At 44.8% G+C, this 17814-nt stretch overlaps 1 protein-coding gene across 4 annotated transcripts in view; it reads left to right on the top strand.

The window, feature by feature from the left end:
- Window positions 1-16992, top strand: part of Iqck (IQ motif containing K) — a 165583-nt gene extending 148591 nt beyond the window's left edge. For 3 of the 4 annotated variants that reach the window (XM_008843875.3, XM_029568692.1, XM_008843874.3), the window contains one exon: window positions 16518-16992. In XM_008843875.3, coding sequence (XP_008842097.1) covers window positions 16518-16606 — 89 coding nt within the window. In that variant the 3' untranslated portion in view covers window positions 16607-16992. Of the gene's footprint in view, window positions 1-4800; window positions 4982-16517 lie in introns of all 4 variants that reach the window. The other variant, XM_029568693.1, reaches the window with a different exon arrangement.
- The last annotated feature ends 822 nt before the right edge of the window (window positions 16993-17814 follow it).

Below are 17814 nucleotides of genomic sequence, written 5' to 3'. Positions count from 1 at the left end.
ACTTAGAGCTATAAACTTCCCTCTTAGGACTGCTTTTAATGTGTCCCAGAAGTTGTGTTGTGTTGTATTGTCCTTTTCGTTGAATTCCAGGAATTCTTTTATTTCTTTCTTAATTTCTCCTTTGACCCACTCATTGTTTAGGAGTGTGTTGTTCAATCACCATGAGTTTGTGTAGTGACTAGGACTTCGTCCAGTGTTGATTTTGAGCTTTATTGCTTTGTGATCCGATAGAATGCATGGAATTATTTCTCTCTTTTTTTGTATTTGTTGAGGTTTGTTTTGTGGCTCTGTATGTGGTCAGTTTTTGAATAAGTTCCATGGGGTGCTGAGTAGAAAGTGTATTCTTTGGTGCTTGGGTGGAATATTCAAAAGATGTCTGTTAGGTCCATTTGCTGTATGGTATCATCATTCTCTGTTTATTCTTTGTCCAGTTGATCTGCCTAATGGAGACAGTGGGGTGTTGAAGTCCCCTACTATTACAGAATTGGGGTTAATCTGGGTCTTAAAGTCCTGTAGTATTGTTTTTATTAATTTGGGTGCACCAAAGTTTGGTGAATATATATGTTAAGGATTGTAATATCTTCTTGGTTAATTGTTCCTTTGATCAGAATGAAGTGATCCTCCTTAGCTCTTCTGATTAGTTTTACTTTGAAGTCTATATTGTCAGATAGATATTAGAATTGCAACCCCTGCTTGTTTCTTAGTGCCATTTGTTTGGAATATTCTTTTCCATCCTTTTACTTTAAGGTAGTACCTGTCCTTGATGGTGAGATGGGTTTCTTAGAGACAATAAAGAGATGGATTTTGTTTCCTAATCCATTCACTTAGCCTGTGTCTTTTGACTGGGGAGTTTAGTCCATTGACATTTAAGGTTATTATTGAAAGATGTGTTCTTGGTTGCCGTCATTTTGATTGCTGTTTGTGTTCTCTGTCTAATTTTGTGTTTCCTCAATTATATCTTTATTTATTTTCTTTTGTTGCCCCTGGTGTATAGTTGTTTCTCTCTCTGCTCTCTATGTTGCTTCAAGTATTCTTTGAAGGGCTGGTTTTGTGGATATGTATTCTTTCAGGCTTTTCGTGTCATGGAAGATTTTTTTCTTTCCCCCTCAACTATAATAGACATTTTTGCTGGGTAAAGTATTCTGGGCTGACATCTATTGTCATGTAGAACTGGAAATACCTTGGTCCAGGCTCTTCTGGCTTTCATCGTTTGCATTGTTAAGTCAGCTGCAATTCTGATGGGCTTTCCTCTATATATGACTTGTTTTTCTTTTGCTGCTTTCAGTATTCCTCTTTGTTCTGTACATTTAGTGTTTTTACTATGATATGTCATGGGGAGTTTCTTTTCTGATCCTATTTTATGTTCTATGTGCTTCCTGTATGTGTATGGGGATGTCTTTCCTTAATTTTGGGAAATTCTCTTCTACAATCCTGTTTAAGATCTTGTCAACACCATTAACCTGAAATTCTTCTCCTTCCTCTATTCCTATGATCTGTAGATTTGGTCTTTTTGTGGTGTCCCACATCTCTTGCATATTCCATTCCTGTGTTTTAAAAAATTTTCCATAATCTTTGCTTGAGTGGTCCAATTCTTCAGCTTTAACCTCCACTGTTGATATTCTGTTTTCCGTTTCATTCATTCTAGGGTGAGGCTTTCCCCTGTTGTTTCAAGTTGGCTTACTGAGTTTTGCACTTCCTCCTTCATTTCTGCCTGTTTTCTTCAATATTTGTATCTCTTTTGTAAATTCATTCAGAAGTTTATCCATACCTTCTTTTAGCTCTTTGATTTGTTTGTTCATGTGTTCTTTAAATTCACTGAATTTCTTGATCATGTTTATGATTGTTCTTTTAAATTCAGTGTCCTGAGTTATCTTTAGGGGGTTCTCCTGGTAGAACTCTTCTACAGGATTGGTGGAGTTTGGTGGGGACCTGGTGTTTTAGCTTTCCATTTTATTATTCTTCTGTTGTGATTTTGTCATGTGAATTTCTTTTGTTGTTTATGATTCTGATATGAGAATTAAGTTGAAGTATGCTTCTGTTTGTATTATCCCGGTGCCTAGATCCTTTCTTTATTGGTTATGTAAAGCTGGTTGGTACAGGGTTCAGGTTCTCTCAGGTTTAATTGGGGGGGAACTGATGGCTTCAGATCAGCTATTCAGGAGTACCCACAGAAGCCCAATTCAGGTTCCAGTCAGGTATACTCAGGCTTCCTTCACCAGGTAGAGGCAGGATCAGGAGACTCTCAGGCACTCCCCTGTGTTCTCAGGCCCTCTGCCAGAGGGAGGCTAGAGGGAGGCCCAAACTGCACTCTCTGGTGGTCTGCTGAGATCAAAGCCACTACACCACTACACAGGTGGTTGTTGGAACCCACCCAGTGCTAGGATCTCAGCCTTAGCCTACCAAAGGAAGGGCCTCACAAAATCCCAGGTAGGGAGATGGGTATGGCACAATTAGGGGAAGCTCACCACCATGTGGAGGCAGGATCCAGGGGCTGTCAGGCAGTCCCCTGTGTTCTCAGGCCCTCTGCCAGAGGGAGTCCAGGGGGAGGTCAAAACTCAGCACTCTCTGGCATTCTGCTGAGATCAGAGCCCCTATACCCATCTTCTGTTTTTTTGTTTTTTTTTTCTATAAGAAGTGAATTCTTGGGGCTGGAGAGATGGCTTAGTGGTTAAGAACACTGAATGTTCTTGCAGAAGACTTGGGTTCAGATCCTGGCGCCCACATGGCAGCTAACAACTGCCCTTAACTCCAGTTCTAGGGGATCTGATGCCCTCTTCTGACCTCACGGGCATTGCATGACATGGGTACACTTCCATACATGCAGGCAATACATGCATACACATAAAATAATAAATAAAATATTTAAAAAAGGAAATGAATTCTTTTTGTAATTCAGAAATGATTTCATTGAATATTTACCATGTGCTGTACAATGTATGCTATCATATTTCAAATCTTGTTCTCTACTGAAAACTTTTACCATTCTGTGTTTGTGTTGTCATCCCGTGACTGTAACAAAATACTTGGGGAAAAAAAAAACTTATAAAGAGAAAAGGTTTATGCTGGTTCATGACTTTAGAGGGTTCTGTCTAGGGTTAGTTGGTCAGTTGCACCAGTTGAATTGGGCCTGCAGTGAGGCAGAGCATCGTGGTGGGGGGCATGTGGTGGAGCAGCTGCTTTCCCTAGGGATGGATGTACAAGAGGAAGAAAGAGGTAGGACTGGGTGCCAGTATCCTCTTCAAGGACATACCCCCCGTTACCTAACTTCCTTTCACCAGGCCTCAGTCTCCTAAAGGTTGCACCACTTACCAGTAGAGCCATGGGCTGAGGTCAGGCCTTTGACACATGGGCTTTTGGGAAACGCATAGCATATCCCCATATGGATGAGGAAACCAACGCTTCAGTGACTTGTGAGGCTTGTTGAGGTCATCAAGCTGATAGATGGTAGGACTCCAAGCCAGACCTCCCTTCCTCTAGTGTGCTTAGCAACTAAGCCCTACTTGGGGGACTCCGTGCTAGGTTTGCTGCTGTGGCCTCCTTCCTTGTAAGGGCCTGGCTTTTTCTCTCACTGTGCAAGCAAGCCTTTTGGGTTGAGGATGCAGCTCAGTTGGTAGAGAGCTCGCCTAGCATGCACAAGGCCCTGGGTTTGATGTCTAGCACTACCTAAAATTCTAGGAGTCAAGATCTTTCCCAGGATCACATTTAATAGTCCACTGATTCTGCCTTAATGTACGCAGCCTAGCCATTCCCAGGACCAAATGTTCTCAGTAAAATGCTGCCTTCGAAGAGAGGCTGCTCTGAGTTAACATGGAGGGGCGGCAGTTGTTTAGAAGTCAACAACAGAAAGCTGCAATTAATGCGAACTGGAACTTGTAGGCTTCCCCTTTGCCTTATAGCTTCCAGGTTGACTCAGCTCCCCTAAAAATAACACAGCCCGGCATCTGGCACTGCTGAGAAACAGATGTAAATTTACCAGACTTCCAACATTTACCTCCGAAAGTCATCTTCCTGATTTCTTCTGATGTGGTGGTCCAGAGTGTGAAGTTTTTTAGTTTTGTTTTTCCTGTATTCTTCAAATTTTCCAAAACTATGTGTTGTGTTTATAATGGCAGATAATTTCACCTAGAAAAATCAGTTCAGTTATTTGGGAAAAGGAGAGAGGGATCAGCAGAGGAGAAGGGAAAATGAGAGAGTGATGGAGTGAATGTGATCAAAGTACATTGTAGACATGCATGGAAGCTCAAAAGAAAAGCCATCATTTTTACAGTTAGTATGTGCTAATAAAAGGAGAAACATTAGTCCAGCGAGACAGAAACGTTAACTCGTGTGCTCCATTACCTTCCTAATCAGGCTCTGATTTTTAATCTAAGGTGATGTAATATGGTGGTCCTGATCATGGGTTTTTATAATTTTTTTGTTTGTTTATGTTTTGGTTCTTTTGAGAAAGGTTCTTACTATGTAGCCTCAGCTGGCCTAGAGTTCACTCTGTAGACCAGGCTGGCCTCCAACTCACAGAGATCTGCCTGCCTCTGCCTCCCTAGTGCTGTGATTAAAGGTGTATGCTACCATGCCTGGTTTTTAATTTTTGTTATTGTTTTGTTTTGATACAGGGTCTTATTACATGGCAAAAGCTGCCCCCTGAACTCATAATCCTCCTGCCTCAGCCTGCTGAGTGCTGGTATGTCTGGCCTGTGCCATCATGACAGGAAGCCCATGAGATTGTTTCTACCTAGACTGATGAAGATGTAGCTCTGTGACTTTAGGCAAATCATTTACCATCCTTCAACTTGTATCTTCCAGTTAGAGAAATGGGACTCCTGGTGACAACTACCTCCCAGGGTGCTTGGGAGGACCACATGAGGAGATTAACGTGCAGAGAGCTCTGAGCAGTATCCAGTCCCTCGTGATACACATTTCTGGATGAATTCTGAGACAGTGTTTGCATTCTGCTGAAGTATGTGGTATCTTCAGGGCCTGTCAAGTATGTAACTACCTTTTTAAAGACAAGATCTCTCTGATCCTCCTGCCCTAGCCTCCCAAGCACTGAGGTTACGGGAATGAGCAGTATGCAACTCTTTACCTTGGGTCTGAAAAGATCCTCAGGTTGTTGTGCCAGATCTCACATCTTTCAACCTCCTCATCCACAATGCTCCCAGGGCCTTGGGGTGGGTAATGAAGATGTCCCATTTAGGGCTGAGTGCTCATCACTTCCTTATCTCAGCAGTTTGATGAGTTATGAGCCTTTGCTTTAAGTACTCTCCGCTGCTAAAAGAGGCTTTTCTGATTAAGACTACTCTGTGAGTGTAAATATAGATATGTAAAAGGCAGGTTTTACATCCGATTAGCAAAACATCAATGGTAGATTTCCCCATAGGACCCATGATCTCCCCAACCATCAGCCTTGGACAAGGGTTACAGCAGCAGGCATGAACTCCCTCCTGTGCAGCAGGCCTTACTTCCAACCAGGATGTGGTTGGTTGCCCCTGGAACTAGCATGCCACTGTTGTACCTATGGGCATATCTTGGTCAACAGCTTGGTATTATAGCACACAAGATCCCAAACTGGGTAAGACCATCCATGACTTTTTCCCAATAGCTTGCATCTCACTGTCTGGCACTGGGAATGCTAGTCAGCAGGCATGAAGCATCCAGCATGAAGCATCCATAAATCAACAGCTGGATTTCTTAGTGTCCTGTAGCCAAAGTGTATGGTGTCTTCATCAGTAAGACCTTACTGTCCAGTTCTAGTGGACAACCAAGAGCACTGACTAGCATGTATTGCTTGGGGGGCCTCTGAGGCCTCCCTGGCCAACAACTCAGAGGAAGTATCCCACATCTGGCACTAGAATTTTGGCTTAAAAACCTATGGTTTATATTTTTTGTGATTGGCACCAGTCATTGCAAATAGTGCAGTGGGCTCCTACATATGTCTATATAGCATGAAGCACTCCAGCAGGCTCCCTCAGGCCCCTGCCCTCCTCACTCTAAAACCTCTCTTCTAACTTCTGTCACTATAAATCAGTTTTGCTTAGCCTCAAGTTTCCTATAACTTGAAAATATAGCAATGAACTCTTCTGTGCCTGGCTGCTTCTGTTTAACCTTATGGCTGGATGATTCAAGTAGATCATTGAGGGAGCCTTGGGTCACTCTTCCCTTTGCTGTGTAGTGTTCTTTTGAATGAATATCTCAAAATTTGTGTGCTCATTGACTTACTGATGGGCATTTAGATGGTATTCCATTTGGGACCATTATGAAAAATGCATTTTGCTGTTGTTGAATATCTTTTGCTGATGTCAGTTCTCTTTTCTACATGTCTGGAGTTGGTGGGTTATAGGGTGTCCAAGTGCTTAATTCTAGTAGGTGATCCTCAGTCATTCTGGCTACACCATGCTATATTCCCATCCATGATGCATGAGCATCCCAGTGGCTCTACATCCTCACCAACATTTAGCGTGATGAGTCTTCTTCATTGCATCCATTCTGGATATAGACTGGGCTATCTCAGTGTGGCTTTAACTCCCTGGATAGCCAATGGTGTCACCTGCCATTTCATTCCTGTACTTAGTTATGCTGTGGAGCTATCTGACAGATCAACTTGACTGAATAGCCTTAATTTGATGAGCCTAGAAGAGACTCAGAGACCACCCTATGACAAAACACCAGGGTCTGGGGAACATACTCCAGAACAAGTCCGTGACTTTTGCAGAGCTTGCAAGATAATCTTCAGATGTGGACATGGATTTTAAAAGATGCTCAGTGACCCCTTCAGTAACTGTTCAGCTTGTATTTCTGCAATCTGCTTGCTGCTTAATATACCTACTACACATGCCAGATCCTAGAACCACCCATTCATGGTACTTGGCACTTTATTATCTTTTCTTTATGGGGTGTGTGTGTATATGGTGTGCATGCATGTATGTGTGTCCACGTGTGTACCCACACATGTATGCAGGTGCATGTGTGTGTGGAGGCAAGAGGGACATGGTGTGACATGGAATAGCCTCCTAGATCTCTCTCCATTTTGCCATTTTACTTACTGAGGCAGGAGGTCTCGTTAAACCCCAAGCTTGTATATTGAGCTCATCTAGCTAGCCGACTTGCCCTGTGTCTGCCCCATGAATGCTAGGATTATAGGCAGGCTGCCACACCCTTGGTCTACACAATGACTCTGTGAGGTTATGATTACTGTAACTAGAGTTCACTTGAAGAAATTGGGGCTGGTTAAGTGATTAAGAGCACAACTGAGTCTGGAGAGGTGATTTAGAGGTTAAGCTCACTGGCTGCTCTTGCAGAAGATCCAGGTTCAGTTCCCAGCCCTCACATGGTGGCTAATAACCGTCCATAATGCCAATTCCAGGGGATTCAATGCCCTCTTCTGACCTCCATGGGCATTGCATGACATGGGTGCACTTACATACATGCAGGCAATATGCTCCTCTTGCAGAGGACCCAGGTTCTGTTTCCAGTACCCACATCAAGTAGCTCACAACTGCCTGTAATTCCAGCTCCAGGGGGATCTGATGCATCTAACTTCTGTTGACACCCGCATTGGCATGCACATACTCATACATAGACACAAACACGTATACATAATTAAAAATAAAATAAATCATTTTTTAGAAAATAAATTGAGGCTAGGCCCAGGGTACAGTGTCACCCATCTTACTAAATGGCAGAATCAAGACTGGAATAGAGTCTATGGGCTATCCTTCTCTTAGAAAGCAAGCTTTTTCTTAGGGCTCACTAATCTGTATTATAAATATTTCTCTAAATGGTCAGTGTACACAAGGAGGTTCTTTCTTCAGAGCACCCCAGTTCTGAGTCTGGTCAGCATATGGCTCCTTCCTTCAGCTTCTGATTCGTAGGGACCCCCCTTTTTTTTTTTTTGTATTTTTGAGACAGGGTCTCCCTGTAGCCCCAGCTGGCCTGGAACCCACTTGTAGACCAGGCTGGCCTTGAACTCACAGAAATCCGCCTACCTCGACCTCTGCCTCCTGAGTGCTGGGACTAAAGGCGTGCGCCATCACGCTCAGTGGGACCCCATTTCTTATCTTCCTGCCTTCCCTTCACATTTGGGTGCTGGTTAAATCACAGTGATACTGTGTACATGTTGATTCCCTTTGTGGATCTTCTTCCCTAGCCTTGAAGTTGTGGTCCACCCTTCTGAATCTCCCAAATACTGGGATGATAGGCACACACCTTTCTGCCCAGCTTGTCTAGTACATTTTCATATGCTTCTTTTAGAAAGAAAACTTACCCTTGGAGCTAAGGAGAGGACTGAGTAAAGTTCTTGATATGCAGACACCTGAGCTCTGATCTCTGACACCCACATAAAAGCTGAGTGTGTTAGTGTGTACCCATAAGCCACTGGAGAGGTAGAGACAAGAGGATCACAGGGCCTTGCTAGCCAGTCTAGCAAAGCTAATGAGTTCCAGGCCAGCAAGAGACCCTGTCTAAAAAATGAGATGGTGTGTGACTGATGATGACACCAAGCATTGACCTTTGGCCTTCACATACTCATGCACACACCTGCATGTACATGTGAGCATGTACATACACCATAGACACATGCACATGAAGGAAGGAAGGAAGGAAGGAAGGAAGGAAGGAAGGAAGGAAGGAAGGAAGGAAGGAAGGAAAACTGACCCACTGTAGAGCAATCCATGTGCTGCATATTGTAGAACATTCTGGAGAGTGGAAATCCACCTGTTTTCCTTTCATCTAGGTTGAGTTTTTTCCTTTTTTTCTTAAACATAGCTGAGAGCTGAGCAATGACTGAGCAGAGGCCATGGTTGCAATTTTGTAGGTAATGAATGTAGTTTTGTAGAAGGCAGGCACACTAAAGGGGTAGACGTCAAAGACTTCACCGGGAATGAATATGAAATAGGAGTCACTTGTTCTAAAAGAACATAACTCTTTTTTAATCTTTAGAAGAGTAAGAAGAAGAGAGTAAGAGAGAGAAGAGAGGAACGAGAGAAGGACCTGGTTCCCGCCTCCCCTTAGAGGTCTTCTTGTGGGTGACTTCTGACATTGAGAGGATGGTACCCCTGTCTTCCTTGTCCCCCTTGGAGATGTTAACTTGGCATCCAGCATTTTCAGATTGACATCCCCATCGAAACAGATCGGAACTGTGCCCACTGTGTTTCCTCCATGACATTCCTCTTCATTCCTCAAACTCTGCGAAATACTTTCTTTTTAATGGCTTCATCCTATCTTGTCACATTTATCAATTGTCAGATACCTAATTGTCCTCCTCTCAGTTCTGCTGCTGTAATAAAATGCCCTGGGGAAAAGAGCTTCTTCCGGCTCACAGTTCCAGGGTACAGCCCATCACAGTGACGAAGTCAAGGTGGCGGGAGTTTGAGGCCGCTGATCACATCACATCCATAGTCAGAAGGCAGAGAGTAATGAAAGGCATACCTTGCTCAGCTTACCTTTTTTGTACAGTCCAGGTTCCCAGCCCAGGGAATGGTTCCACCCACAATGGGTGGGTCTTCCCACCTCCGTTAAGGTTATCAAGGTACTCCCCTACTGGCATGCCCAGAGGACTAGCTGTTTAGGCTGCTCCCCAGCTGTCAATAGTTAGGACACAGTACTGAACACCTTTGCCTCCAATGTATAGACATTTCTCTCTGCTTCTAGAAATCTTCGTTGCTCTAGTGGGAGGCAGTTGTCACACTTTAATCTTGTTGAGGGTAATGACATGAATATAGAGGCCAGACTACCTATGGTATGACCTCAGGCAAATTACCTAACCTGGGGGTGTCTCAGTAAAACTGTCTGTAAAACTGGTGAAGAAAATACCCTTATTTCACTCTGACTTAATATGTGGAAAGACCTTAGTAAGAGCCATAGAAGTGTTTGCTTTTATTATTTACCTCCCAAATTGGCTTTGGTTGAGTGAAAAATGAATTCTGGAGCTGGGTATGTGGCCCAGTTGGTAGAGTGCTTTCCCAGCATGCATGATGCCCTAGGTTCAATCTCTAGAATCAAATAAACTGGGTGTGGCAGTGCACATTTGCAATCCCAGTTGAGGCTGGAGGACTAGGAGTTTGAGGTCATCCTCAGCTACTTATCAAATTCCAGGGCAACCTGGGCTACAAGAGCCAGGGAGGAGCCGGGGCGGGGGGTTGTAAAGCTCCTGATAAAAAATTGCTGACTGGAGCAGGGCATGCCTTTAATCCCAGCACTCAGGCAGATCTCTGAGTTCGAGGTTAGCCTGGTCTACATTACATAGTGAGCTCCAGGCCAGCTGGGGCTATAGGGAGACCCTGTCTCAAAAAGAGCCCCCCAAAAAAACAAAGAAAGAAAAAATCTGCTGACTGGAGAGGGTGACCTCAAGCACGGTTAGGGACCTTGGCTGCCTGTGGAGGAATACAGGGGCAGCCTCTCCCTGTTGTGTGATCACCCTGCCCCACCTAAAGTTTTCTGGGTATTTTTCTGCCTCCCCTCTGGACCAAGAGCTCCTTTAGGGAACAACTGCCCTAAAAATGAAAACAGTTAATGTTTATGGAGTTCTTACCCTGATTAGATTCACTGTGAAGTTCCGTGCTGTTTTCTTTGCTCTTAACCAGAGCCCTTAGCAGGCAGGAGCTGTTCTCACACCTGAACTCACAATTAACTCAATAGGCCTTGAATCACAATGTTCTTCCCCGAACTTGTCAGATCAGAGTCCTGTACAGGGTGGCAGTGGGGTGAAGTGGAGGGATTATACCTACTTCACCTTTGGAGAACCATTCTGAAGGTCTGGGACAGGTCCCCAGAATCTGTACTTTTGACCCAGGTGACCCTTTAGGTGAGGCCCTGACTAACCAATATGTATGTCTGTGGTTCCTACTTTCCCTCCTTTGAGCCCAAGGCCTCCTCTATCTCTCTCTCTCCATCCTGTGCTGTTTGCTATAAGATTTCTCTGGGTGGGCTGTGGCCTGGGCTCTCAGCTGTAACATTCTCCAGAACAGGGGAGATGGGGAAGCCCAAGAGATGGACGGAGGCTCATTGGTATGTAAGGCCCTCTTGTCACATTGCCATTAGTAGAAGCTGGCACATCTCTTCATGATTTTCTTCTTCCAGAATTGGCTCAAGACCAGCTTGCCAAGGGGGACAAGGACCATGCAGGGGCACCGAGGTGTCTTTGTCTGTTAATGTCTCTAAACTAAGGTGGGTTCTTCTAGAACCTCTGCTGGATTCCTCCCTCTTTCCCTCCTTCCCTCCCTCCCTCCCTCCCTCTCTTCCTCCTCCTCTTCCTCCTGCATTCCTTTTTCTCCTGCCTCCCTCTCTCTACCTCTCTCCCTCAGTTCCTTCTTTTACAGAATATTTACCTTTACAGGGCTGTATTCTATACAAACCAGAAGGTCTAAGATCCCCTTTAAGCACAGAGTGATTAATTGATTGCTTGATTAAGAGTCTCACTATTTGCACATGCTAACCTCATATCCCTGGCCTTAAGCAATCCTCCCACCTCAGCTTTCCTAGCAGCTGGGAAATAGTGTGTATCACTGCCTCCAAGGATTCTGTTTTAATTTTTAGCAAAGTAGTCCTTGCACGTAGTTCTCTTTTGATCCATGATCAAAAGATACAGAAATAAAACCCAGGTATCAGTGGTCCTCAGCCTGGGCCACCCTCCTGCACATCCTCAGCAGCCATCGCTGCTTTTCAGATGGGGACTAGGCATCCCCAATAGGTTTGTGTGGTCAGTAAGAATTTAAGCATTGTCAGGGCTGGATGTGGTGGCGCACACCTTTGATCCCAGCACTCGGGAGGCAGAGGCAGGCGGATCTCTGTGAGTTCAAGGCCAGCCTGGTCTACATAGTGAGTTCCAAGACAGCTGGGGCTACAGGGAGACCCTGTCTCAAAAAGCCAAAAAAAAAAGAAGAATTTATTATCTCCTCATTTGTGCAGGACCAGGGAGGATTAGCTCAAGCCATTGAGAGTAACTTTCCCAGTCCTTTATTGATGATTTTGGCACTTGGTGTAGTGTAAGAGTCAGTCTTTGTTTCTTTTTACCTCTAGGGGAAGGTAAGATAAATATAACAAGTGACTATTAAACACATAAACTATAAGGCAAACATCCATTTCCCCACCAACCATAGAGTAGAATACTGCCAGTATCTGTTCTTTCTTTCTGAGACAGGCTGACCTTGAACTCACGATCTTTCTACTTCAGTCTTGCAGGGATTACAGGTACAGGCATATACTGCCACACCTGGGTCTGTGGTCAGTAGTTTGGAATCTCTTCCCCAGACCATGAAGCCACATGCCTGCCTCTTGTGGCTCACTTTCTGTTTCCTTCAAGTTCTTCTCACTTCTGTGTGCTTCCTGTTTGATGAAACCAGAAAACACTGTGGATTATTCTGAGCTCACTGTGCAGCTTTGCTTCAATATGGATGGTCTGACGGTCCAAGCTGCTGCAGATAGTCCACTGCTGCAGAAGTACTGCTCAGAGACCACAGTCTGTTTCTCTCATGGGCTGCGGTGGTTTCCTGTCTTAGGCTCCCTTGAGCATCTAATTTAATTTTGTGTGTGTGTGTGTGTGTGTGTGTGTGTGTGTGTATGTGTGTGTAGTGCATGACTGTATTTGCATGTTTATAGATGCATGTGTATGTCTAGGTACTTGTGCACACTTGTGCTTGTGCATATAAAAGCCTGAGGTTGACATTGGGTGTCTTCTTTGATCACTCTCCACTTTATATATTGAGGTAGAGTCTTTCACTGAAGCTGGAGCTCATTGATTTGACAGGTCTGGCCTAGCCAATTTGCACTGGTGATCCCCTGTCTTGGCCACTATGGCCACCTGGTTTTTACCTGAGTGTAGGAGATCCAAACTCTGGTCCTCTGGCCATCACACTTGTGCAGCGAGCACTTAACCACTCAGCCATCTCCCCAGCACCATGCATGAGCATCTTAATTCTCATCTCATGGTACATGCATTGCAGAGCCTTCAGCAGGGAACACAGGCACAGAGCCACCTGTGCTCATTGTGAGACTGTGTTGTTTTCTAATGTGGTTGCCTTTCCAGAGACTCGGAGCCAAGAATGGGGACAGTTCTGAGCTCTGTACTATGAGGCCATTCATTCTCCCTTTACTTCTAGCCTCTCAACTCTAGAAACTGCACTAGGCTCTCTGCTTAAGGATTATCTCTAGTTCAGTCCTGTCCCCTTGTGCCTCAAGGTGTCTGATACTCTGAAAAAAGGGCCTTTTTTCTTTTTGGCTTTTTGTCGACTGTTTTTTGTGACAGGGTCTGCCTAGTCACAATCTGCCTAGAAGTCACGATATGAACCAGGTGAGTCTTCAGGCATAGTGGAAGAGAAGTAAGAAAACCCAAAGGCTGGGAATTCTTCCCAGAAGCTAAGGCTTCCCTCCACCAAATAGACCCCAGCACCTACCTGCCAGTTATAGATCAGATAACATCTTTAAAACAATCCAGTTTGTAGACCCAAAGGCAACATGAATGATGCATGAAGCTGAGGGGATTCTAGACTCTGAGTGTCTTATAGTCATTCTTTACAGGGATTCCAGTCGCAGGCTGTCTCTCAACCCTGGCTGAACATTAGCGACACACAGAGCAGATGAACACTCATGCCTGGGCCCCAGACAGCATGACTTCTTGGATGAGGCCCTGGCATAAATAGACTTTAGAAAATGACCATTATTTAGAAAATGACCATGTTGTTTATGCAGTCAGGTTAGAGAACCTGCTGTCTGTGGGTCTCAAAAGTCTAGCTGGCATCCATGAGTCACCTGGAGAGCCTGTTAAAATACAGGTCACTGGGTGCCACTCTTGGCTGAGTCTGTGTATCTGGAGTGAGGCCTTGCCTTAGTTTCATTTCCTGTTGCTGTAATAAAATACCCCAACAAAGGCAACTTAGGAGAGAAAGGGTTTATTTTAGCTCACAGCTCCACAGTCCATCACTTCAGAGAAGTCACAGTGGGAGGAGCTTGAGACAGCTGGTCACATCACCTCCACAGTCAAGAGCAGAGAGCAAGGAACTAAGGCTTGTATGCTAGTACTCAGCGTGTTCTCTCCTTTCTTTCAGTCCAGGGCCCAGTCCAGACATGGTATTGTCCACATTCAGGGTGTGTCCTCCCACTTCAGTTAACCCAATTAACCTTCAGAGCCATGCCCATGAACCAACCTGATCTAGACAATCCCTCATTGAGACCCCCTCCCCAGGTGAAACTGTGTCTAGATTATGTCAAATTGACAATTAGAACCAACCATTACAAGCCTTGGATTTGTCATTCTAACAGCCCTCCCCACCAGGTATCCCTCTCACCACTCTTGAGAACCATCGCATGTTGAGTTTCACTTGACTGCCAAGTTCACCTTGTGTATCCTGAGGATGATCCAGAGAAGCCCCACTATGTGGGATTGTCACACCCCTTCCAGACACGTGTGTCATCAGGCCAGTGGCTTGAAATGGGCTTTCAGCTTGTTAGATGCCCTGCCAGTCTCCTGTCACTCAGTGCTTAACCCAGGCCTTCATGGACCAGGGGATGCAGTGAGGATACTGAGCAAGATGCAGCGCACCCTAGCTTTGAGGGACCAGTGTCATCACTAGTAGGCTCTAGAACCCTATATACATGTAGCATCTTCATGTAGCGCTTCCAAAAAAGGTAGTTTAAAAAAAATTAATTTATTGTCTGTCCATATGCATGTGTGTATGTCAAAGTCAAAGGACAACCTGTGGGAGTTGGTTCTCTCCTTCCACCATGTGGGTCCTGGGGATCGAACTCAGGTCATCAGGCTTGGCAGCAAGCTCTGACCCATTTTACTGGTTCCATCTGTACATTAAAATCTTTCCTTTTCATTATAAGCTCCCAGATTTAAAAGTGTTTTGGTTTGTGTGGCTATAAGTTGAGTATCCGTTAAACAAAAGAGACTAGACTCGTGATTTGGAATACTTACATTTGAAATTGTGATATGGGACCCAAGGCCGAAGACTACAGTTATTTAAGCTTCCTATTCACTTTACACACATAGTGTGAAGATAATTTTATACAGCTGAAAAGAAAAATTCTGTGCACTTCACAGAGTTAAGTAGTGTGGGATTTTCTACTGGTGACATCAGGTCAGTGCTCAGAAAGTTCTGGATTTTGGCTTATTCTGGATTTCAGATTTTGAGATTAGGCATGTTCTGCCTGTATAATTATTAATAGTGCACAAAGCCAAATCAGCACAGTACACCTTCCAACAGTGATATAGAAAGTGTAGGGATCCTGGGCCCTTAGAATCTAGACTGCCCTTCTAATTGGCACCTGGGGGAATTTTCCACACTAGGCCAACATGGGGGCAGGAAGGAGAGGAGCCAGGTGGAATCCTGCCCCAGCAAGTCCACACAGGAGCTGGAGAGCTGGAATTGGTCTTGGAGTGAAGATGACTTTGAACTCTAGGAAAGCATTCACCCTGCTTCCACAAGGAAGTAGCCTGTCCTAGTAACCAGTTTAGCCCTCACCTCCAGGCTCAGTGTGACTGTCAGACACCCTTTGTCTCTTGTCAGGAACAGGGGGATTGGCTGAAACCTCTGGTTCTTTCTAGAACCATGATGCTCTCCACAAATAATCAGGGCAGGCACATGTTCTGAAATAACCTTTCAGGCATTCACATAGGAGCCATTCTACCACTAGAGGGGAAGATGTGTTAAAAAATTGAAGGTTGGGGCTGGGAAGATGGTCCAGCTGGTAAAGTGCTTTCAATGCCACCATGAAGACCTGGTTCAAACCCAGAACCCATGTAAAAAAGCAGGGCAAGGTGGCATGTGCTTGTAGTCCCAGAGGATCTCAGGCTCCCTGGCCAGTCACCCTAGCCTACTCAGTGAGTTCCAGGTCAATGAGAGACCTGTTCCAAAAAGCAAGGTGGATGGCTCTGGAGGAATGATACCCGAGATTGACGTCTGGCTTCCATACGTAGACACACGTGTGCACACACACCCCTACACATACATGAAAATCAAGTCTTTGCACGGGGGGTATGGCTTAGTGACAGAGTGCTTACCTAAGTATGCATGAGGGTCTGGGTTCCATCCCCAGCACCAAATAATAATAATAATAATATACTTTTAGAAAGAGGTCTTTCTAAAAAGATCCTCCCTCACCCTGGGGCTGGGCTTCCATATGAATTTGGGGCCAGCATCCCTTATAGAGTGCTGTGTTCTGGGTCCAGCTAAACTTTTCCTTGAGGGAAATGGTGCTGGGCAACAGCTTGGGTTGAATCTGTCATCATCTTTAGTAAAACTTCCTTCAATACTCCAACCCAAGAAGCACACCATCCACCTGTTTCTGAACTGAATTCCAAGACACTGTGAACTCAGGGAGAGTTGGCTTAGAGCCTTCAGGCGCGGTTCTGGAGCACAATGAATGGCCTGTTCCTCCTGGTGTCAGTAGGGCCAGGACAGAGGCTCACTGGGATTTGTTTCCGGTTTCCAAATGATAGGTCTGTCTAGCTGTGTAAAATGACCCTAACTCTCTCTCTCTCTCTCTCTCTCTCTCTCTCTCTCTCTCTCTCTTACATCTCTCCACAGTGAAATGTAAAATGGAGGATGAAGAGGCACCCACAGCCCCAGTGCCACCCCCATCCATAACCACCATCAGTCACCATGTGGAAGGATAATGCCCAAACTCCATTTTTCTATTGTGGTTTCTCTAACAAGAGTTAGAATGGTAGAAGCAGAATCTTTTCAAGGTAGGATTTGTGGCAGACAAGATTCAGCCTGGTTTGGAAAAGTTCCAGTCTTTCCTAGCTTTCTACCTGAAATGACTGAAATGAAAATCCAGATATTTCTCCACCATTCAGGAGCATCCTTGTAAGTCAACTGCTATTCTGCAAAGATCCATATTTCAGATTAAGACTCAAATCTCTGTTTTCTGTTTGTTTTTTGGTGGTGTTGAGTGAGCAAATGGGGCTTCCCTCCTGCTAGGCGAAGCTCTACCACTAAGCTATATCCACAGCACAACAGACACTGAACCCCAGGCAGTCCTGGAAAAAGATTTCCACTTTCAAAGCCCCACAGTATTAGAGAAGCATCCTTTTAACAACGCTCGTCTGTTCTGTGACCTGCCTTCACCAGGATTCTCCCACTGCAGAGTCCCCCCATAGTGCCTTAGGATTGGGCTGCTTTGACAAGCTACCACAAGTCTTAGGTAAATAGTAAAGCCTTTATTTTCATGTTAAGAACAGCATTTTGGGAAAATAAAACCTATCTGCCCATTGCTTAACAACCTTTCCAATGTGTGATATTTATACAGTCCTGTACATACTGATTGTCCTGAAAATTCTGGAACAGTTTTTGTTTATAAGTTTGCAAGTCAGCCAGGGGAGAAATGAGGGTACATTATAAAATACACATTAATACATTTAATAAATATATATTATCTATCAAAAAACGAGCCTTAGCTCTTAATGAATGAAAAGCACCTACCGAGGGCTCTCATCAGCTGGTACGGTCACTGCATCCTTAAGTATGTAAAAGCTACAGGGCCCCCTTCTACTTTATGGTTTGGCCTGAGGTCTTCAACTCAGCCTTGGCCAACCCAGAAGACCACCCCTCCCACCCCAGTCTGCACATGTTTGTTGGCCTTGACCCCATCTATGTGGCTGAGGGGGAATTCTGGACTTCCAGCCTCCAACAACCTTATCTAACCCTGGAAACAGGGGAGACCCTGGAACTCCTTCCCCAGGCCCCTCTCCCTCCGTCTCCAGTAAAGGACTCCAGGACATTGCACCAGTTTCCTCTTAGGAGAGGGGACAAGAGTGGCTGTTATGGTCACAACATGATATCACTAAGCAGACATGCTAAAGTTTGTGCTTACAACTTGGGG

This window comes from Nannospalax galili, unplaced genomic scaffold (genome assembly GCF_000622305.1).
Source record: "Nannospalax galili isolate Female #2095 unplaced genomic scaffold, S.galili_v1.0 scaffold381, whole genome shotgun sequence".
Taxonomy (NCBI): Eukaryota; Metazoa; Chordata; class Mammalia; order Rodentia; family Spalacidae; genus Nannospalax; species Nannospalax galili.
This window is presented reverse-complemented; position numbering and strand designations above follow the sequence as displayed.